General features: G+C 37.5%; 3 protein-coding genes across 7 annotated transcripts; 2 read left to right on the forward strand and 1 right to left on the reverse strand.

Annotated features, from left to right (window-relative positions):
- Positions 1-33: 33 nt before the first annotated feature.
- Positions 34-11,423, reverse strand: LOC113699199 (polyribonucleotide nucleotidyltransferase 2, mitochondrial). Of its 4 annotated transcripts, XR_011817605.1 has the most exons (17): positions 9,991-11,423; positions 9,102-9,257; positions 8,818-8,988; positions 8,465-8,590; positions 8,228-8,389; positions 7,993-8,112; positions 7,637-7,774; positions 7,343-7,505; positions 6,103-6,228; positions 5,662-5,792; positions 4,561-4,780; positions 4,248-4,331; positions 3,099-3,178; positions 2,624-2,767; positions 1,468-2,103; positions 277-634; positions 34-149 (listed from the first exon to the last, which is right to left on the reverse strand). XR_011817605.1 is itself a non-coding variant. In XM_027219381.2 (16 exons), exons 1-16 carry the CDS (start codon positions 10,348-10,350, stop codon positions 533-535), a joined length of 2,919 nt encoding a protein of 972 aa, XP_027075182.2. In that variant the 5' UTR covers positions 10,351-11,423; the 3' UTR covers positions 34-532. The 4 variants fall into 4 exon arrangements, 3 of the variants coding, with proteins under 3 accessions (XP_027075182.2, XP_071913003.1, XP_027075183.1); XM_027219381.2 differs by having other exon boundaries at positions 34-634; XM_072056902.1 differs by having other exon boundaries at positions 34-634; positions 9,102-9,294; positions 9,991-10,237.
- A 2,773-nt stretch (positions 11,424-14,196) lies between these two features.
- LOC113699185 (isocitrate dehydrogenase [NADP]-like) lies at positions 14,197-19,609 on the forward strand. Of its 2 annotated transcripts, none has more exons than XM_027219337.2 (15): positions 14,197-14,694; positions 14,777-14,820; positions 14,918-15,027; positions 15,234-15,271; positions 15,991-16,068; positions 16,275-16,328; positions 16,462-16,563; positions 16,666-16,754; positions 16,829-16,932; positions 17,030-17,098; positions 17,178-17,293; positions 17,833-17,867; positions 17,958-18,100; positions 18,665-18,787; positions 19,139-19,609. In XM_027219337.2, exons 1-15 carry the CDS (start codon positions 14,412-14,414, stop codon positions 19,230-19,232), a joined length of 1,482 nt encoding a protein of 493 aa, XP_027075138.1. In that variant the 5' UTR covers positions 14,197-14,411; the 3' UTR covers positions 19,233-19,609. The 2 variants fall into 2 exon arrangements, 1 of the variants encoding a protein (XP_027075138.1); XR_003450378.2 differs by having other exon boundaries at positions 14,198-14,694; positions 18,652-18,787.
- Positions 19,610-20,983: 1,374 nt separating this feature from the next.
- On the forward strand, positions 20,984-22,725 carry LOC113698722 (glutaredoxin-like). The gene is made up of 4 exons (XM_027218635.2): positions 20,984-21,152; positions 21,298-21,386; positions 22,314-22,412; positions 22,503-22,725. Exons 1-4 carry the CDS (start codon positions 21,097-21,099, stop codon positions 22,580-22,582), a joined length of 324 nt encoding a protein of 107 aa, XP_027074436.1. The 5' UTR covers positions 20,984-21,096; the 3' UTR covers positions 22,583-22,725.
- Positions 22,726-22,819: the final 94 nt, after the last annotated feature.

Raw genomic sequence — 22,819 nt, forward strand, 5'->3', positions numbered from 1 at the left:
AAGGAGGATGATCAAGTGAATACAACAACTGGATTCACTCAATTGCTTTTTCATATTTACAACCATGGTCAATTCGGGAACTAAGTTCTTTCGAAGCAACAAATTAGCCATCAATGATGCTCTATCCAGTTCCAGCACAAACGAAATCCCTGCCCCTCAAAACGTAAAGCATTAATTTCCTCTTCAACGGAAATCAAATGGCAGTAAACAGACAGGCAAGAGAGGGAAACAAACATGCCCTCCAAAACTTACTACTGCATGCAAAAAAGGGCATACCTATCCATCTAGTTGATGTCAGTGAATCCGCCTATTTTGAATGTACAGCTGAAGTGCAGCAGGTGCAGAAGATTCCAATACCTAGTAAAGCAGTACTCATTACCACAAGGGAGACACGAAATAAGACATGCTTCACTCCTTGATCACATTGCAATCATGTGGCTATGTCTTGTTGTATAAACGAGTGTATGGTATTACATCCAATCTATCTGCCGTCAAGACAAGTAACTCACAGGATGAGGATATCTGCCGTGCACTACTCTTCGAACAAAGACATGACCGGAATCCCCTTACCAGAAAAACTTGAACATTTCACCCGTAGCTCTTCACCAACCCCAAAGTACCTCTTGACACCAGTCTGCACAGCAAATTACACAATGAAATACCCAAATGCAAGAGATGGGAAGTCCAATTTGTAAATATTTAAAGGCATTTTGCTTTCTTATAGTACTTATTTAGATACAAGCAATAGCATGAAATGCTAAATTTAAAGAATGATGGAAAACGCCACGCAGAGAACATTTTATGCTTTTTAAACTAACACTGGCATTGGAAAAGCACGTCCTAAAATTATATTTGAACATGAGCGCCTCAAGTGGTAAGCTACCCTTTACATGATATGCCAGGATTTCATTTTTTTTTAGGACAGTGACATGATTCAATTACCAACAAGATTTGACAAACTTGGACTTTTCGAGAAAGATTTGTAAAGAGTTTACCAGAAATTATACCAGGAAGAACGGCAAAGTTTCATATTAAAATGAAAGAAAAACTGCAATCAGAGGGAAGAAGGAAAGATCAAACATGTAATGCTTTCTTAGAGCTGTTAAACCAAAAATGTTATGCTTCCTTGACATGATCTTTGCACAAGCAATCTTCCAAACATTTAAAATTATTACAGAAGTAGTTGCTAAAAAAGCACTAGATTTGCACAATTCTATGCAGCAATTGGGAAGTGGAGAGTGACTGAGCTACTAATTAAGGGCTACAGCACAATACAAGGTCCCCTTTAATTGCCAGACAAGTGTCTCAATCATTGTTGTCTGTGTATGCCTTCTGACTGACAAGACAAAGAGACAAACACTTCCAGACATGCATGTTCCCGACCCATATGCAATTCAAACTAAAAATTAAACAGGAAACATTCTAGAAACTGCTGCTCAACTAAGAATGAATTAAGCTTCCAGATACCTCAAATCGATACATTCCGCGGATTCCACCACCCAAGTCAAGGACTAAGCCACGTGCGCGTATCTGATGAACCTTAGCAGTCAACACCATACCAATCTTCAGCCGCCTCGCACTTATGTTAGCCACATTGTCGGTTTCCATGTCATTCGGATTGTTCTGCAACAGACTTGGGTCTGCAGAGTGTCTTTCATCCGTATCTTCATCGTCACTTCTAAAGTTCAGATCAGGTGCTTCAGTTTTCAATTTTAAAGAGCTTCTGGAAGTAGAAGAACCGTTTCTGGAACTCAAATCCACAGCAGAATATTTTTCCTCTTCCTCACACTCAGCAGCGCTTCGGATTAGAATCGCAGGTGAGGATGATGACGATATTTCCACATTCATATTGTGTTCAAAAGGCTGATCTTCTGAGGGAGAATCCTCCTTTTCCTGCTGAATGTGCAGCTGATTAACGGGTGGTAAAACATTAGGCTCTTTTGGGGCTGAAACCTTCAATTCTCCAACTGTATCATCTGCATTGGATCCAATTCTATGAAGAGTAGCTTTAAGAGATAACTTGATGTTACCACGAACATCCTGCCCTATGCACATTAATGAAAGTTGCTGGCCAACTGATACTACATCTGAAACTCGAGTAACCTAGTGTAAAAAAAATAAAAAAATACATATAAAATTATATCATTGCAAGATATCAGAAGGTCAAGAAGCAACCATGTAAGATATCAACTGAGTTCAGTACAACATATGCTTTTAAACCTCTCAAATACTGCCTAAAAAACCAATTAAGCACACACATGCGATATCAAATGTGGTAATACAGCGAAGGTTGCACATGACAATTTGAAATTTAGAAGGGCAACATTGACATTACAGGTTAACCAGAACTTCGATGAATTCTGCAAATGGCTTCTAAGAACTTTAGAACATGTTTGGCACATGAGATAGCTTTGAAGAATTTTATACCTAAGGAACAAATGTTAATGGAGACAAAATCCAATTTCTTTTCCTAAAAAGAATCACGTATTTTAATGAGAACAACAGGGTTTTAATCATCATTCAAGATTGTGTGACATATTCATGCTTCTTTGTCTTTGTTTGGACATTTGGTGTGTGCATGTGAGTGAGTGAGAGAGAGAGAGAGAGAGAGAGAGGAACCTACCGGTTCATTTGACAATTCAGAAATGTGAAGCAGACCTTGCTGACCACCATTAAATTCCACAAAAGCGCCATATTCTTTTATTGAGGTAATAGTGCCTTTATAGATGCCACCAACTTCTATCTCACGGCCAATTACTAGATCAACCTAATTGAAGGAAAAAAATTAAAATTAAAATTAAAAAGCAGAAATTAGCTTACAAAAAGTTTAAAATCACCTACATCTGAAACAACTAAAGCAAACATAATGAATCCCTAACAGGAATACTTAATACATGAAACTAAGAAATCAAACTAACAAGAGTCCTGATATATTTTCTGGGAGAGAGGAGATTACTGGACCACTTGTAAATTCCACCTGTAGCTTATGTCAATATTTATAACAAGAAACATCAATTTTGCAACAAAATGCCATGAGACTGGAACACCTTAATCCAGTACCAAAAGGAAAACACTAGGTGATAGAATGTTGAAAGTACCTTCTCTTGTACTTTCTCCATTACTGCTTGATTTTTAGCAAGTAAAGTAAGTGTTCCATCACTTACAGATATCCTTGCACCTGTATTATTTGAAAATGTCAGAAACACTCCAATACTTCCAAAAACAAGAATAGCATGCACATAAGTAATTCATTTCTTTTTGTAAATGTGCCTGTAGATGTACTCATTCCAAGATTAGAAGTTAATACAATTGCGCAAAGTTTTGAGTTTGGGACTCCAAAAGGTAATGACTCCGTAACAGCAAACAAGGTTACTACAGTGTCATAGCATGGAAGACATGAAAGTAGGAAAAAAAGAGAAGGGAAAACAATAACAAAGGAGAAATAATGCAGGAAGAGCAATAGTAGAAAAAGATACACAGAGTGATATTGTACATGAATTATACTCTGTCTACATAATAAAATATCACACAAGTACCAAATATTCTAATTGGCAACCAAAAAAAAAATCAGGGATGGAAAAAGTATATCAAACATGTAAAATGCCAATTAAGCTCAGAATATCCTATTCCTGTCTTGAGCAGCTGGAGTGCTGGACTAAGGGAGAAAATAAGTGATGAACCTTTGTTACTTCAATATTCGGGCCCAAAAAAAACTCAATAAAGAGGTTGTGCAAAGAAATTAGGTTTTCCACCTACTTCACCACAGAGATTAGATGGCAAAAGAATTAATGTCATGCAAACTAACTCTGTATTAACATACTCAGTCCAGATTCAGTCACTTGCAGAAAACCTTTTGATGTATCTGCATGTAATAGAGACAGAGACTCCATATATCTATGTGGCATCACTTTTTGAATAGAAACAGGTCATCAAGGGTATGCCCAAGTTAGAACGGGAATGTAAAATGCAGCATCAGAGAAAATGTCGGTAGGAGAGAACAAGATAAACCTATCATGTTTCAAATTGAAAATAGTGCAGCAAGAGCAACAAATAGAAGTGTGAACCAAGAGAAAAGTAGAAACCTAAACTGTATAATTCCAAGTTGACATGCCAAAACTCTACTTTCAAGAAACTAACCAATTCAGGCAAAACTTAGCTTTAAAGGCATAACCCTATTGTTTATTTTAAGACAAACAATCTACAGTGTAATGAAGTGAAATTGGCGACATTGCCAAGCTACAACTAACCCGTCTCTTCTTCAATTTTTCTCTTCAAAGCACCAAGAGGTCCAATCAGGCGGCGAATAGCATCATTGCTGTACTTTAATGTGGCTGAAACAATATTTATATATGCATTAGCCAAATGTGATTAACAAGAAGGTAACAGCTTTAAGGGCAATGTCATTTCCAAGACCCTATCTGGATACAAGTCCTAACTCCTATATAATGAAAATAACACAAATAGATTAGTTGAAGAAATTAAAATTGAAATTACCAGGTAAGAGATGGAAAGCAACAAGACATGAAGAAATGAAACTTAAACCACAAAAATGCTTGTTACCTAATCGAGGAGAATTCCGGTCATCCTTAGCATGTGGTGCATCAATCTCTCGCTCCATGTGGTCAAGGATCTGAAGCCGGCCTCTAAGGGCCGGTTCCAGGCACTCACATATAATATCCAATGGAATCCCAGCAGGTTTTATATCCAATTGAATTGCTGTAACTCCCTTTCGAGTGCCAGCAATTTTAAAGTCCATGTCACCTAGATGATCTTCCAGCCCCTAAAAGACAGTAGATAAAAGCAATAGAAGGATAGGCTCAGGAAATGGAAGCTAAAAACATATGACCAAATACAAAAGATTAATATCATTACATCTTAAAGGAGAAATAGAAAAGAATACTACTTTGTGAATGAGTATACAAAACTGTGTCTTTCTGTCCATCTTTTGACCAAGCATGATTCAGAATTTTATGATGAAAAAGTTAAAATTTTCTGACACCAACCATTTATGCTTGAGTTTGACACCAGCCGTTTAAAATCTGGTGTTTAAATGTCCAAGGAACTCAAAAAGTATTGGCTGATGAAACTCATATGACAATCGGGGGCAGTCATTTCCCGGAAAATAAGTGAATGACTTTCCACAATCCAATCTCATAATCCATATTTTACTTCACCCTGATTTCCGCATATCAAACCAGTACAAGTATGAAGAAAATTAGTAAATATCAGGATGTATACTTCAGATAGGCTCTAAGAGATATACTATCAAGCACAGAAGATGTGATTTAAGCTAAACTTCGGATCTTCTAATTGTCTGCAATCCTGCTACCCATGCTCTATGGGCCTAAGACAGACTAACTAAATAATCAGTTTGTACCACTCAGAGAACTTACTAAGCCCTTGATAGTTTCTTTTTCTTTACCAGCTGAAAAAGATTGACATTTTCTTAGAAGAATAAAGCCCTTGTGGACATCCTATATTATAGTTGGAGCCGAAATCAACATCTAAGTAAGGTTAGGTAAAGGCAAGCAATATGCATCATGTATTATATGATAAATTTGCAATTTAACCAATTCAACTGTACTTGCCAGCAAATTAGTTTCCCTAGGTTATGATACAGCTAAAGAAGAATCTTATGATACAGCTAAAGAAGAATCATACTAAAATATCAGTTAATATACGATAATCCTTGATTTCACCAGTTGCAGAGTCAACTTCGCTAACAAGACCAACTGATACACCTGCAACATGCTCTCTCACCGCGATCCCTGCATCCATTAATGCCATGCTGCCTAGAACAACAGAATAAACTAATGAAAATATATATATTTAGCAGCCGAGGGCCATGAAGAATAGAAATTTTCATGTATACTCAAATGAATCCAATTGAACATAATTCAGAACATCAGCAACAGTCTGATATTGGGTCAAACTAATACAATACTTCTAAAAGTGTGTGCACTTACAATGCTAGGAGAAACAGTATTTGCTTACCAGCCAAGAGCAACTAAGGCACAAAATGCAAAGCAAAAACAAAATACATGTTGATTAAGTGCAAGCCAGAAAATTATATGCAGCAATTGTTGGGAATCAACAGTATACCTCCACAGACAGTTGCCATTGATGTGGAACCATCAGATGCCATGACTTCAGAATTGATACGAACTGTGTATGGAAAGTCATCTTCAGGTGGTAAAACAGCCAGCAAAGCTTTCTCAGCAAGAGTTCCTGTATGAAATGATCACATCAACTCACCACTCAAGCGAAATTCATACTAAAGTAACAGAAGTATATAACTTAAAAAAGGAACCAGAAGCAACTCATTACCACAAAGAAGCATAGTGCATAGATTCAAGCAACTACTTCCACCAGAAAAGAAGTGACAAAAGACAAAGCCTTTTATCAAGTCATAGCATCCTAAAAATCTTACAAATGTAAACATTATCACATAAGGAACGTAAAAGAAGTGCAATGGCAAAATTGAACTAGTAAGTAAATACAACATTGATCTTCCAAAGTTGTTGATTTACTTCAAACAGCCAAGAAAATAATTATCCATGACCCAAATGTAAGATGTAACGACCTAAGAGCCTTCATCCAGGAACATAAAAGAAGTGCAATGGCAAAATTGAACTAGTAAGTAAATATAAAATTGATCTTCCAAAGCTGTTGATTTACTTCAAACAGCCAAGAAAATAATTATCCATGACCCAAATGTAAGATGTAACGACCTAAGAGCCTTCATCCACATCACAAGGATTCTGATATATATGAATTTTCCAAAGGCTAAGCTTTCATCTCAATTTATAATTAGTGGTCGGCAATCTATGTGTGCATATATGTGTCATGACATGTTATGAGAAAGCAGACACAGGATTATACATTAAACAGTCAACCAATGCAAAGTAACAAGCTTAACACTGAGTATGAATGCAAATGAGCAGAGCCTCTGAAGAGTATCTCAGGCTTGACACAATCCTTAAGCTTCCTTTCAGCCACAAGCAGGAGTTATGCTCAAACTACTCTTGTACATAAATTCTCAACCTAGTGGAGCACCATAAGTTAATATTTCTTGCACTGAGTGTGCTGACTAATGCAGCCAAGTAGTACAACATGTTTAGACTAGAACTCCAGTTTGAATACCAACAAAGCAAGTCAAGCTTGAGCTCATCCACTAATTGGCCAAATTTTAATTTAAAGAGCTTGATCTCAACAAGCCAAATACTGGACTCAACTTGGACTACGCCTCTAATGCCAACAAGAAGTGAACATGAAAAGGCAAAAATCAAACTGTCTTTAGTTATTTATAGTTTAGTAGCAATGAAGAGAACAATCAACTTACCATGTCCTACTTCACGTCTGTTGAGCCCAACTCGTTTCCCAACTTCATTAATGCAAAATGGGGGGAAACTATAGTGAAGCATGAAGCGCTTGGTCGAAGGACCAACAACGGAATCCAATCGTTGAGCCTGTCCAGGAGCTCCAAGAGTCACAGTACAAAGTACCTGCATATTAAACATCTATTGCATTGGAAACTGTACAATTAAAAAGCTGCAAATGCATGACATATGACATCCAAAAATCTCCTTCACTCGACAAACTTAAAGACTAACTTAAAGACTAATTTGCCTGAAACCTGAGTATCTCCACGTGAAAACAAAGATGATCCATGCAGCACAGGCAAGTTACCAGCTTCACAATACACAGGCCTAACTTCATCAAGAACTCTGCCATCAACCCTTGATCCTTCAGATATAATCCTTCTGCGGACAACCTGCCAACCAACATTGAAGAGACCATAAAGACTTGCAAAGCATGTAGGTTAACAAGTCCTATGACAACATGAAAAATCTCATCTGGGAAATAAAAAAACAAATGGCAGTCAAGAAAATTAAGAAAACTAGTGCAGCGGCACTAACAATGCAGTTGGGATACATGAAATTCAAGAAACTAATGCAAGATAGACAAAATTTCATTGTTTGATAAGCATACCTCTTTCCTTACTGTGTCAACCGTCTTTGATAAAAATTTCAAGCCTTCTTCATCACGTTCTTCCTCAAGCGTTTTTTTGACATCTTGAGTTATCCTATCTAAGGCTTCTCCACGCTCAAACTAAATGTAAAGGAATGGAAATACGACAAATAAGGAGATGTGGAAGCAAAGAAATATAACTGTACAGCTTCATTTGAAATTCAAAAACTGAGGAGCCTATTATCATTTTACACACCTTGCCATATGTAGGATCAGTGAACACAGCCTCAATAGGTGCTTCAGCTAGATTCCTGATTTTCTCTATAGTCTCTTTTGATACCATGGACAACTTGTATTCCTTCTTCTGCTTACCAGCTTTTGCTGCCAGTCTGATTTGAGGCTCTAGATACTTAGCTGCCTAAACACAGAAAGATATTCATCTTAGTAAAATAGAAGTGGAGTACACAAAAGTTTTGAAAAGCCAATGACTCACCTCAGGATGAGCCAGTCTCAGTGCAGCTTCTAAATCCCTTTCTGAAATTTCACGCGCTTGTACATCTATCATCAGTGTTTTATCCCTTGTGCAAGCATATACCAAATTGAGATCACTCATGCTAAGCTGCAAGACAATAAGAAGGTTTGGACATGTATTCAAAACTTGAGGAGTTCAAAAATACAAGATTTGATTACTTTTTAGGTCCAATATGGGACCTGAAATAGGAGTAAACATCACAGCATACTTAACCAAGCCATATTTGTATGCACCAGACATCCATGCACACCTCTAAATGACATTCAGTACAAAAGAGGAAAATTCTGATAGTAATATTACAGGTATGTTATTACCTCATTAATGCTTGGATTAACTATGAACTGACCACAAATTCTCCCTATACGTATCACACCAATCGGGCCACCCCAAGGGATATCTGATAACATAAGAGCAGCAGATGTAGCATTAGCTGCCATTACATCAGGATCTTGCTTCCCATCTGTAGAAAGAACACTTGCCATTACCTTGGAAAAGCAAAAAAGTTCATATTATTTTGTTAAGATATTCTAAAGCACAAGGTTTCGAATACAAGTTCAACAGAGGGAAAATAGGACATATGACGCATTAAACATTATACCTGAACCTCATGGTAAAATCCAGGAGGAAAAAGGGGGCGTATAGGTCGATCAATAAGACGACCACATAAAAGTTCACGCTCTTTTGGAGCGCCCTCTCTTCGCATGTATGTGTTTGGTATGACGCCTTGGGCAAACTGTTTCTCTTGGTATTCAACCTTGCAAGTAGCCAAAGTGTTCATTAAGAAAATAGGCCTGAAAAGTTTTTAAAACAAATGGCAATGAAGGTATCTATTTACCACCTTAGGCTGAGGAAGTGATAAATTTTATAGTAGAAACTAGGAAAAAATTCAAGCATGGGGAAATGAAAGAAGAAGAAACATGAAAAAACACTCCATAACCTAGGTGATAAAGGATGATTAAGTCCATGCAGAACCCAAAACAAAATTAACCATAGAGTTTAGACCGACATCAGACACTTCTAACACCACCTCCTCCTGAGAATTCTCCATATATAGTATATACTAACACAGCAAGGTGCTTATCAATTATCGTTCTTCAACCAAATTGAGCACTCGAAACAGGCCAACACCAATGACGCCTACTAACATCAGCAATGAAAGCTGAAGCTAGAGTAATTCCGATCATGTTGATTTCACCTACTATCATCACCAATGACACTACAGTAATCCCCATCACAATGATTTCACCCGCTAATATCACCCATGACGCTGGAGTAATCGCAATCAAGTTGATTTCACATTTACGTCTTATTATAATGTTCACTTTCTGTTAAATCTTTTTTTAACTAAACGACGCATCAACTTGATGAAAAACGCACGGTTTACAGCTTACTCAATTAAAGACTTCGGCAGGGATTTTCGAGGCTAAGAAAAGAAAAGTTTGCATAAAGTAGACAATAGTGGGCGAAGTAAGGAATCAGTAGCATACAGTGAGGGGCAAGAAATCGCGAACGCCGTCTCCTTTAGCCGAAGCAACAGTGGAGAGAACCTTTGTCTCTTCCATGGCCAAAACAACAGCCCCATTAGCAAACCGAGCGATCTTTCCAGTTTCCAGCGTAATTGGGCGCGATCCGATTTCGAATTCTTCCTTGAAAGTTTCAAGAACCTTTGTTCCGGCGACTGGGGTTTCAGAAGTGACAGGTGAGACAGAGGCTGATGTGGATGAGGAGGAGTAGGAAGCGAAGCCGAGACGGCCGCTGCACATGGTGCGGAATCGGAACCTGGGCCATGTGAGAATGTGAGGAAGGGTCGAAATGAGTGGGTTGGCTTTGCTGCTTACTGATGCCATCACCGACAACGATGGGGATCTTCGCCCTGCCCAGGCCTTACCGGGCGTTTAGAAAGGAATGTTCAGTGTTGGTTTAGATAGGGTTTAAAGTATTTTGCTAGAGAAAGAAGGACGCCCACCAGGGTTTAAGAAGCTTGGATCTGGTACTTCGTGGAGTATGGATTCCAGAGAGATTAGCACCGCGTAGGTGCCATTCGCAATTTGTGACCGTTCGATCCAAACGATTTTGTAACGTTTAGGGCCTGTTTGCACCTCAAGTTTTTACCAAGTTTGTATAATACTAGTTTTTTAACAACTTTTGCTACAGGAACCCCAAAAAACTTATCAAAGTTTTTAACCTACACACTTCAAAAATACATAAAAAACTTTCCTTTCAACTTTTTTTTTTCTTCTTTTTCCTCCCCCACCCAACCCACCACATCCTCCGCCGTCGGCCACCACTCCACCACCACTTCCGGCGCCGATCATTATTCCGGCCGCTAGTTCCGGCCTTCAACTTTTTTTTTCTCTCTACCTCAACCCCTCTCCTCCTCTCCCCTCCCCCTTTGACCAATCTATGGTGCCTTTCTGAAAATTTTTCCTTTTTTTTCTCCCTCTCCCTCTCCTCTTAGCGTCTGCCTCCCCCTCCCCCTCTGACTGATCTGGTCGCGCGACCAGATCGCAAAGGAGGAGAAGGGAAGGGAAAGGAAGGGGCGGCGGGGGAAGGGGAGAGGGGAGAGGGGAAGAGAATGGGCCAGACCAGCGGGGAAAGGGAGGGTGGCGAGGAAGGGGCGGAGAGGGGAAGGAGAGGGGCCAGACCAGAGGGGAGAGGGAGGGTGGCGGGGAAGGGGAGGGGCGGCCGGGGAAGGAAAGGGATGGGGAGAGGTGCGACCATAACGCGTCGCGAAAGGGGAGAGGGAAAGTGGCGGGGAAGGGGAGGAGAGGGGAAAGGGAGGGGCAGCAGGGGAAGGAAGGGAGAGGGAGAAGGGAGAAGAGGGATGGTGGGGAAGGAAAGTGGCTGCCATGGAAAAGAAAAAAAGGAAAAAAAAAAAAAAGGCAAAAGGAAAGTTGCTGCCATAGAGAACTCAGGAGAGGGAACAGCGGAGGGAAGGGGGAAGGAGAAGAAACAGGAAGGGAGGAAGGAAAAGAAAAAAGAAAAAGAGAAAAAAAAAGAAAAAAGAAAAAGAAAGAAAGAAAATAAAAAGGAAAAAAACTTTTTATCTTATAAAAGTTTTTCTACAACTTCTACAGTGATCTACAGTAAAGTTTTATACAAACACCAAAAAAACTCACCTTCCAAACAGGCCCTTAGTTTGGGAGTTTATGAAGGAATAGAAAAGAAAAAGAAAAGAAAGGAAAAGAAGGGAAAAGATGCACAGTTCAATGAAAGAAAATAAAAGAAACATATTTCTCATATTTGAGAGTTGCAGAGATATGGAAAGAAAGTATCTTATGGAAAATACAACTTTACGTATCTGTCCTTTCAATTTTTAAATCAAAATCCAAAGATTTGTTTTCTTGTTTCAATAAACAGAATATTTTGACAAGACAAATTTCTAAAATAATTGCATATACATTCCCACGATGCGAATAGTAATAAGTTGAGTTTCCAAATGATGCAAGACAAATTTATGATAAATCAAGAATGATAAACTTTTTTGTGTCTCTGTATGCATGCCTTTATGGGATTAGCATTTTTATCTAAATAAGCCAAATCAAACAAAAAAAGAAAAAAAAAAAAAAGGGAAACTAGAGCTGACATAGATACAGTTTCCCCATGCAATACGTATTTTTAGTTCTTTCATATCTCATCGGATGCCTAATCCTTCATGTCTAGATATAAGGGACATAATAAATACATTTCCTACAATTCTCTATAGAAGATTGAACCAAAGATATACGTTTTATTCTTGGACTGTGGGTGAATAACAAAAGCCAAGTGAACTCCTTTATATTTTGTTACTAGTTGAAAGTATATGACTGAAAATATCTCTATATCGATACCTTCACAAATCAGCTTTAGGGCACATTAGAAATAATAAATTTTTGTATCAGTTTTTAAATGACAAAATTATCATATTAAGAATATCTTTTGGTGCCCATGAAGTTTATGTACTTTTCTTCCCAAATTTGGGTGGGAAATTTTTTGCCAATTAAAGGGGCTTTTATCCGTTCATTTCATTTATTTTCCATTATTGATATAACTCCGAGAGAAATGAAATGACAAGTCTTTCTTTCAATATACTTTATTTTCTATCCTGTTCTGTCTATATCCAAATGAAGCCTAAGGCCACTGCCCATTGCCAAGAATCAGTCCAATTTCGCAACGGATCTTCTGTCTCATATCACGTGTCACTCTCTGTCCCATTTTTTATTATATCGCTATTTCTTCTTCATAAGTATCATGTTTTTATTCTTTTTTGTTTCCTTAAGATCCAATAACTATTAATTGAGTAATACACAAAATTTAACAAACTCAAAAATCAAAATGTATAAAAAATGAGATTTTTTATGAATTTTCTGCTATATTTTTTAATTTTCTATTAGATATTGCTTTTTTGAAGCTGTTGTATAATAAAAAGTGAGATAGAAAGTGGTACATGATATGGGACAGAAGATTCGTTGCGGCCCAATTTACATAACATTACAGGAGTTGTCATCGAGGGGACCGAGTTAATTAAACCGCTAGCACGCACTTTTTTATCTATTTGCTGCAATTTCAATAAAGTCCTCTCATCCTTTTCTGACTTCAACCCTTTTCATTCCTTCTCCTCATAGGGTTTTTGACAATATATATATATATATATATATATATATATATATATATATATATATATATATATATATATATATATATATATATATATATGTATGTATGTATGTAATAGGGTAACCTTGTTTAATGATCGAATAAACCGTTTATTGTGAATACTGGTAATTAACTTTGTTAATTTATATTTTGTTCGGGTGTACTACTATGTGACTCTTCATTTTCTGTTGCTCAATGTCTAATTTATCCCCTAGAGGGGCAGTTAGTTTAATGTACTAGAAGTACATTAGCCTCGGCTCTAGCAATAATTATTTTTTGCATTTGTTATCTCTAGATTAGATATTTTCTCTATTGACTTCTTCATTTTCTTTTTTATAATGGTAGAAACGGTTAACAATATTACCAAGACGTATAAACTTTTGTCTTTATGTATCAAATTACAATCCCTTTAAATGTGTATCAAAATTAAAAATAGTCAAATATGGCTATAAAAAGAAAAAAACTTGTCCCTATTCAAGTTATAGTGACTGTCCTTATGAACATTTTCACCGATTTCAAGAATAATTGTAGTGAATTGTTTATGCTATCTTTTAATACATGTTTATCTTTCTTACTTATATAGAAAAAGAATAATACTTATTGGTTTGAAAATTACCATGTGGACAAAAAGAGTAAAAGAATTGATCGACGTTACAATTTAATTGTGTTTATCTTTCTTACTTATACAAAAAACAATACTTATTGGTTGAAAAATACCAAGCGGACGAGCAAAAAAATGGATTGACATTACAACTTTATTGATGAAAAAAGTGTCATTTATAAAAAGAAGGAAAAGCAAGTAAGTATCGTCTAATACTTAAATATAACTTTTAGTTTGAAAATTTAAGGATTGAAATCCACTTTAACGTGCAATTACACACTTTCAAGAAAAACATTAGCTCCAATAATCACCTAAAAAATATTAAGGCCTTCTTTTTTTTTTTTTCCACAAAAAAATGTGAATGTATTTAAAAAAAAAAAGAAAAGAAAAGAGCAGAGTAATTTAATAACGTGAAAAAGTTTACAACTCAGGGGGAGGTAAGATGACTTAATTGAATATCCACGGGAGAAAGGTGAGAATTATGCATCCTTGAGGGTAGGAAATGTTACTAACAACAAAATGAACGGAACCGATGATTCTCAATTGCCGCCGTCTTCCCTACTTGAGAAGCTGCAGAAGATTAGTGGAAGCAGGACACCGCAGCACCGCCAAGAACTCGAACGCTGAAAGCTAAAAACTCTTAGACGCCACCGCACATCATAACTCTCTGTAATGCTTGCAATTAAACCCAGACTTTTTTATCACAGAGCCATGTCAGCTGCCGCCGCAATCTCTTCATCATCGTCGTCGTCTCTATGCGGCAAAACCCATCATACCTTACCCCTTACTAGTGCTACCGATCCAAAGCTCTTTAATCAACAACTATTCCTCAACAACCGTCTTTCTTTGCCCGCCACCCTTCCTGCTGTTTCCCTCCGCTGCTTCGCCTCTACCTCCACCCCAACTGCCACCATGGATAAAATCAAAGTTCAAAACCCAATTGTCGAAATGGATGGTAAATTTTCCCAATTTAAAAGAGTTGTTTCGTTCATAAAAATTTTTTTTTTTTAATTCACTCTTTGATTCAATGCTTTTAGGTGATGAAATGGCTAGGGTCATCTGGAAAATGATAAAAGACAAGGTCTGCCTGCACATTCACTTTTCTTTTGTCTTAATTCGAGACGTTTTTCATGGCTTTCTTTTTCTAAAATCATCGGGGTTGAACTCCTATGTTGCAGTTAATATTTCCCTACCTGGAATTGGATATTAAGTATTTTGATTTAGGGATACTCAATCGTGATGCTACTGATGATAGAGTCACTGTAGAAAGTGCCGAAGCTACTCTTAAGTAAGTTTTGCAGCATTTCAATCTACTACTTTGAGCCCAAACAGATACATTTGCTTATTTTCTGTATATCTATATTAAGCCACCTCCTAGTATCTGGGTTGCAATCGTTTTCTTGAACTCTTGAGTTCATACTTACTCCATTACCATGGTTCATACTTACTCCATTACCATGGTTCATACTTACTCCATTACCAAGTAAATTGCAGGTACAATGTTGCCGTAAAATGTGCTACTATTACTCCAGGTCAGTGGCACTCTCTCCTCATATATCTCGGTTATATCTTGCACCATATCTGTTGACCTGTAAGAAGGACTAAAGAAAAAGAATGTCCTGCTTCTGAGAGCAACCTGTAACAAAAATCTGAAGATGTGCTGACTTGATGCATGGGATGCATTGTGATGCTAATATACTTATCCCTTTATGCCCTGGCTGCTTTCCTGATAAATGGCTGGTGGAATTGTTTAATCCTACTAAGAGAGCTTCCCTGCTATGCGAATTTGTATTGACTGGATTCCATGATCTTTCATGCCTAGTGAACCACTGTCAAATAATGCGGTTTATCGTTTCTTACTTGAAAGAAACAGTCTTTATGGCCTTCTCCAGGTTTAATTATTTGGTACGACCATATTATGCTTCGCAACAGCAAAAATTAAATAATTGATAACAGAATATACATAAAACCGTAGCGCTGCACATGAATTGCTGAGTAAACAATGTAGAATTCCTTGAGCATGGTCTTACACGGGATACTGTAGTGTAGTACTAAGTTACATGTTGGCTTTTGCAAATGATGGATTCTTCTGGTGATCCTGGGATCTATCCTTCAATTTCTGTTCACCGACAGATGTAGCATTAAACATGGTTATTTGATAATTGAGTTACAAGGAACGTTTCTTTCCCTTGCAATATCCTCTTTCAGCAAAATCCCTGCAGCACAGGTTGACTTGCTGGTATTTCTACAGATGAAACCAGAGTCAAGGAATTTGGGCTGAAATCTATGTGGAAGAGCCCCAATGGCACAATCAGGAATATATTGAATGGTAACAATTAGGTTCTTTGCGCTTTAAGTATTGTGTATTCTGTGGATTATATACTGGTGATACACGTTGGCCAGGGAAGTTCTAATGTTTTACTCTGCTTCAAGAACATCATTTTCATGAAAGTGAATCTAATCAACTTGATATTTTCTTGTCATTCATTTTGGAATAAATTTAATAATCTTGGTTGCTAATCAGACTTTTGGCAGGTACTGTTTTCCGTGAGCCTATTATTTGCCAGAACATTCCAAGAATTGTTCCTGGTAAGTTTTTATATATATATATATATATATTATATATATATATATATTGCAAGTTTACAAGTGTAAGGCACAGCAACTGTGGCAAAGATTAATTACTTCCATCTTGATTCTGATTGAAACGAATCATCTGCAGGTTGGAAGAAACCCATTTGCATTGGTAGGCATGCCTTTGGCGATCAATATCGTGCTACTGATACACTCATTACAGGACCTGGAAGGCTGAAAATGGTTTTTGGTAAGTCAGCTTTATTTTTAAAACGTGTTAGAAAAGCTGTAAATTGAAAGACTTCGTGGTTTTTTGGATAGTTCTCCTTCTAAAGTCTGTTAATTCTGTCAGAGCCTGAAAGTGGGGAAGCCCCAGTGGAATTGGATGTCTATGAATTCAAAGGTCCTGGGGTTGCACTTGCCATGTATAACATTGACCAGGTTTGTCTCTTTAGTTCTCCTGGAAAAGGGGTTATAGTATCCTGTCTAACTAACGGTTCTGTGAAATTTGCTAGTCTATTCGAGCATTTGCTGAATCCTCAATGTCATTGGCGTTTTCAAAGAAATGGCCCCTTTACCTAAGCACCAAAAATACAATTCTGAAGAAATATGACGGCAGGTGGTCTTTTGCTACTCACTTACCTCATTTGAGGTCCTTCACTTTATTTTTTGTACTAGAACAAACCCTGTTTTTAATGCTAAATTAACCTCTCCAGGTTTAAGGACATATTTGAGGAGGTATATCAGGAGAAGTGGAAGCACAAGTTTGAGGAACATTCTATATGGTTAGCTGATATTGTCATGTTCTTCATTATATCCTCCTTTTTGTTCGTCTCATGGCTTTTGAATTAATTACTCAACTAGGTATGAGCATCGCTTGATAGATGACATGGTGGCTTATGCAATAAAGAGTGATGGAGGCTATGTTTGGGCATGCAAAAACTATGATGGAGATGTCCAGAGTGATTTACTTGCTCAAGGTGATTTATCTGTCATTAATTTTTCATTTGATGGATGCAATACAACTATTTCCCATATATATTTGGAAAGTTTGTGATGATGCGCTTATACAGTGCTTTTTAACCAAAAAGAAACTTGTAACGGCCCGCTGACTAAATATGCCTTTTTTTTTTTTAAGTACTGTCATTCGAGCCATTTTCTGTTTCCGTTTGGTGATGGATTTTTTGGATTGTTTATTAGTTGTGATTAATAGCTCACTCAGGCAAAGGACATGATCATTTCTCAAAGGAATCAATGTTTTATGTACCATTTGGAAACTTTTGGTTTCCCTTCCCTCCCCACTGTCCACTTGGTCAAAAAGAATAAAGTAGAAGTAGACTTGGAAGTGGCTGCTTTAGGGTTTTTTTTTTTTTTTTTTTTGGGTAAGGAATTTTCATTGTCATTACTAAACTTCAACCGTAACAATTACAGAAACTGTTGAATAATAGATTATAACTTTAGAAAGTAGAAATCAGACACTTCATTTGACTTCCCTTGATATCCTATTTGCTTTCTGCAGGATTTGGTTCTCTAGGCCTCATGACGTCTGTATTGGTATGATATAGTTAAATGGTGCTCATGCCTCGGAGCTAATTATAATGCTGGTCTCAAAACTTAGTTCTTATCTAATCATGTGCTTTGCAGTTATCCTCTGATGGCAAGACATTGGAAGCTGAAGCAGCTCATGGGACCGTAACCCGTCATTTTCGACTGTACCAGAAGGGTCAGGATACCAGCACAAATAGCATTGCTTCCATTTTTGCCTGGACTAGAGGCCTGGAACATCGGTTAGTTGTGGTGCCCTTTTTTGGTGGTGCTATGTATTTATTGGGACTGATATGCCTACTTTTAGATCTTTGATTGATCTAATGTGCTAGTTAATTGTCAACTGGCAATACTATATCAAGTTGCAGCTTTTGTTTGAGTTCTCGGATTTGTACACACCAACTTTAGGATTCTTGATCTTTCTCCCATTTTGTTGCTTTTCAAGACAGCACCGGGTCTGTTTAAAGGATCCCTTCTTTTGACTCGAGGACTTGCAAGTTATTTTTGACTAATGGAGATGTCTTATGCATGTACTAGCATTGGTGAATCATATGTGAACACGGTGTATTTCCAACATACTAGTTTGTTGCTCTCTGAGTCTGATGTTTCTGTAATCTCTTACTTCTTTTTCAGTCCAAATCATCATTTAACAGGAATTATTGTGTTAAATAACATACTATGCATTTTGTGCGCTACTATGCATTATTTGTTTGCCATATTCGTTACAAATTTTAGTGCTGTCTAATATTTAGATCCGTAAATTATCAGTCCTTAACATTCTGATGCACGCCAGAATATGTTATCAGGGCCAAACTCGATGAGAACAAGAAGCTGTTGGATTTTGTCCACAACCTAGAGGCTGCATGTATTGGAACTGTTGAGTCTGGGAAAATGACAAAGGATCTTGCCATATTGATTCATGGACCCAAGTAAGTGGTGTTTTGTGTTTTTGGCCTTTATTTATTTATTTATTTTGAGTGCGTGGGTATGTGGGGAATGGATGGGCGGGCTTGGTTTGGGTGATAGTTAGGAATTATTTGGAGGCCTAACATCTAAAGGTATGCATGATAAGCATCGTTGATCATTTTGGGTTACCTTGAATTACTTGTTCACGAAGTCATGGTACTACCCTAATTGAGCATAGAAGTTCGCCTTGAATTTCTTCCCCCGCACAAGCGAATGATAAAGTTGATCTTCTGTTTTAGGATTAATCGGTTAGCACCGTGGAAGAAGGGTTGTTTTATTGTTCATAATTTCTGGAGGTTAATGTGTATGTGCAGGGTATCAAGGGAGTTTTACTTGGACACTGGAGAGTTCATCGGTGCTGTAGCAACACATCTTCAAAAGAAACTCCAAGCACCTGCATCTGTCTGAGAGATCTGCAGCTATTCTATGGAGTTGGAATTAGGAAAATTTTCTGGTTCAGGCTGACGGGGCTACTTGTTTTGGCCCCAATAGACATTATGGAGGCGTCACTTCATGGTGCATTGAGCTCGCTATGGATTGAACCGAGGGAGCATGACAAACACTAACAGAAAAAAAGTGCCGTTGAAGACGGGGTTGCGACATTTCATGACCAAAAAAAAATAAAAATTGAAATCGTACTTTCTTGTCCGCTGCTCATCCTATTCGAAATTTGCATGATGTTCCTAAAAGTGCTTCCCCGTCATAGCTACTGACTGCTACTTAATAATCGTGGAGATGAATGAATGAGATTTTGATGCAATTATAATATATTGTATTTTTACTAATTGGTTACGGCAATTGTGCCTAGCATCTTCATTTCAAAGATGTGTAGTAGCTCTGGATAGACGTCGTTGGTTGAGACAGCACACCGGGAGCGAGCATGAAATGAATGAACATATTCAAAAGGTCATTTGGAATTTTTGACAGTGGAGGAGTGCTTCTTAATAATAATCTCTGTTTTGAAACTCGGACCGGACCGGTCGGTCGAACCGGTCAAACTGGGGAACCGGTCATGTAGCCGATCCGAGTCATACTAAAAAACCGGAAAACCCGGTCAAAGTCGGTCAAAAATCGGGTTTGACCGGAAAAAATCGGTTTTTCGGTTCAACAGTGTTTTTTTTAAAAAAAATTTAAACTTTTTAATATTATGTTTTGACCCCCTAAATTATTAAAATTTATTGATATACCTCAAATATTTGATACTTTATAAATATTGTCCTAAAATTTGATGTTATTTTTCAATTTAATTCATAATTTTAATTCTAAACTTATTAATATTTATTAAATAATATAAATTGTTACTTGATTGTTCTAATTTCTTTGTATTTTCTTATTAAATATATTTGAAACATCAAATATATATGAATATACCTTTATTAATATCAACATATTATTAAATATTATATATATAATATTTTAATTTTTAAATAATTTTTATTTATGACGTCATTCGGTTCGACCCCCTATCGACCCCCGGTCGAACCCATTAACCCTTGACCCCTGGCCTCGGCCGAGTCGCTATCCGGTCCGGTTCTGAAAACATAGATAATAATGGCTAATGCCCTTTATCTTTTTACGGTTCGATGTTGACGAAAGATTTTTTTTTTTTTTTTCAATCGTTAACCCTACTTCTAATCCTATTCTATTCTAATCTAATTATGAAAAAATTTAACTGGACCCATAAGAAAATCGATGGGGACAAAATCATCACTGGACCAAACGGATGTATCACGCACCCATCTGAATTTTTGTTGAAGAACCAAAGCCTTAAAGGCTTGGTGGTCATCAGCCTAAGGCTGATGGTTGACGAAGGATCCCACTCCTAGCAAAATAATACTTACTATTTCTGTCGCCTTCATATCTTACTTACGCACAACCGTTCCTTTCTGGCCGGTTGCTGTTTTACTCCTGGAGTTGACCGAAGTCTTCGTTTTCAGACCACGCATTACTAACTGAACGGGGAATTGAATTTCTTACCGGGACGTGTCAATTGTTAGATTTTTCCAATTGGATGTATGCAGCTGTTATTTAACTCTACAGGAGTCAGACAATTCCGTGGTCTCAGATATTCTGGCATCTACCAAAAAAAAAAAAAAGTAAAGCCCAACTTTTTGACGCGTCTCAGACACGCCTCTCTCGCCTATAAATTTATTTGTGTATATAAATAGGTACACTTTCAACCGGGGGCAGGAAGAGGTCAGTTGGCGTGGATTTTGCATTCGCTAGTTTTCTCGGGGCTCTGTCGATCAAGAGAAAGAAGAAGAAAGAAGATATGGCTCTCCCAAAGGCTAAGGAGATCGTGTCGGCCAATCCTGTTGTCGTTTTCAGGTCCTCCCCTCACTCTCCTATCTCCTCTATTTGCTTACATAATCTTTCGTTTTGCAATTCTAGCTAGAGTTATATTTTTGGCCTTGGAATTAATTTGGAATGGTGGGTGGGGGATCCGAGTTTAATAACATTGAAAATTGGGCAGCAAGTCGTACTGTCCGTTCTGCGTCAACGTGAAGAAGCTGCTGGGTCAAGTTGGTGCCAACTTCAAGGCCGTCGAGCTGGATGTCGAAAGTCTGTTCTCCTCTCCCTTTTTCTCCATTACATCCCTCTCCTTTTCTTATATTTCCCCCCCCCCCCCTTTTGTTACGCCGTTTTTTTTCTGTTTACCGAATAATTTTCTTAAATCTCGCGGACAAATTAACAGGATTTGCATGAATTGATCTGTCGTTTTATACCAAAGAAGGGACAAAGACGCCTAATCCATTTTCTGGGCGGAAGACTTATTAATTGCACACACACACACACACACACACACATATATATGTATATAGTGTTAAACTTCTGCATGCGTATGTCAATTTCAGTTTATTCCTGCATCTGTCGTTTATCAATCATGCAACGGAATATTTGTAGATTTTTTCTTCTAATGTAATGGCCATTCTTAGATTGTGGACGGTTTATGGATGGCGGATGCTGATTTGATTGGATTCAATTTTCATTGACTTTTCTGATTAGTGGCCCTAAATTCTAGTTAGTAGGGAGCCGTTTTTCAGCCCTTCCTGCCGTACTCATTGTTGCTGCAACAATTCAAGATGTCGTAGGGTTTCTTTACCAAGTCAATAGGTGACAAATGTATGGTTAATTGGAGATATTCTTCTTTGCTAGTGCGATCATTTGTTGGTAATGCGTTCATACTGCCAATCGATTCCAATTCAAGTTGAACATGATACCAGTTTTTTTCTTCCTTTTTTTTAAAAAAAAAAAAAAAAAAATTTCAAGTCATGTAATTGAAAACATCCATAACTTGTTGGTTTTGGTGAATTGAGAAGTCACAGATCTGGGCAATGGTTATGGTGAATCCACAGTTCAATTTTATGCGCATCCGTGATTTGCTACATATGATCAGATGCCTTCTGAAAATCTTTTTTATGTCCTCGAACTCTTTCCTCGATAATGTCTATACTAATAATTTGTAATGTACGTTTGACGTTTGTGAAGGTGATGGAAGTGAGATTCAGGCAGCTCTTGCTGAGTTGACTGGACAAAAGACTGTGCCCAATGTCTTTATTGGGGGCAAGCACATTGGTGGTTGTGATGGTACATTAGTCACCTTATTTCCGAGATGTAATTTCCAATTAATTTGCTAGGATCTCATTTGCCTCTCTGCATTTGTTTTTGTATCTGCAGCAACAACTGCACTGCACCAGAACGGCAAGCTTGTTCCTTTGCTAACTGAGGCCGGAGCTGTTGCTAGTGTGTCTGCTTAGAGGACCTTCAAGCATACGTTGGATGAATTATGGATGTTTCTGAAGCCATTATACATAAATAAAGCAATGTTTGTTAGTGTTTCGTTTCATTTTTCTGTTTGAGAATAAATTATGAATAGAAGCTTCGCTGGATTCCTGTACTATATTATTATTATTGCGGAAGTCAACAAAATAAACTAGTCTGACCATCTTTTGCTGAAGAACGTCTCAGTCTGGCTCAAATTCTCCAAAGCCAGA

Source organism: Coffea arabica, chromosome 7c (genome assembly GCF_036785885.1).
Source record: "Coffea arabica cultivar ET-39 chromosome 7c, Coffea Arabica ET-39 HiFi, whole genome shotgun sequence".
NCBI classification, from domain to species: domain Eukaryota; kingdom Viridiplantae; phylum Streptophyta; class Magnoliopsida; order Gentianales; family Rubiaceae; genus Coffea; species Coffea arabica.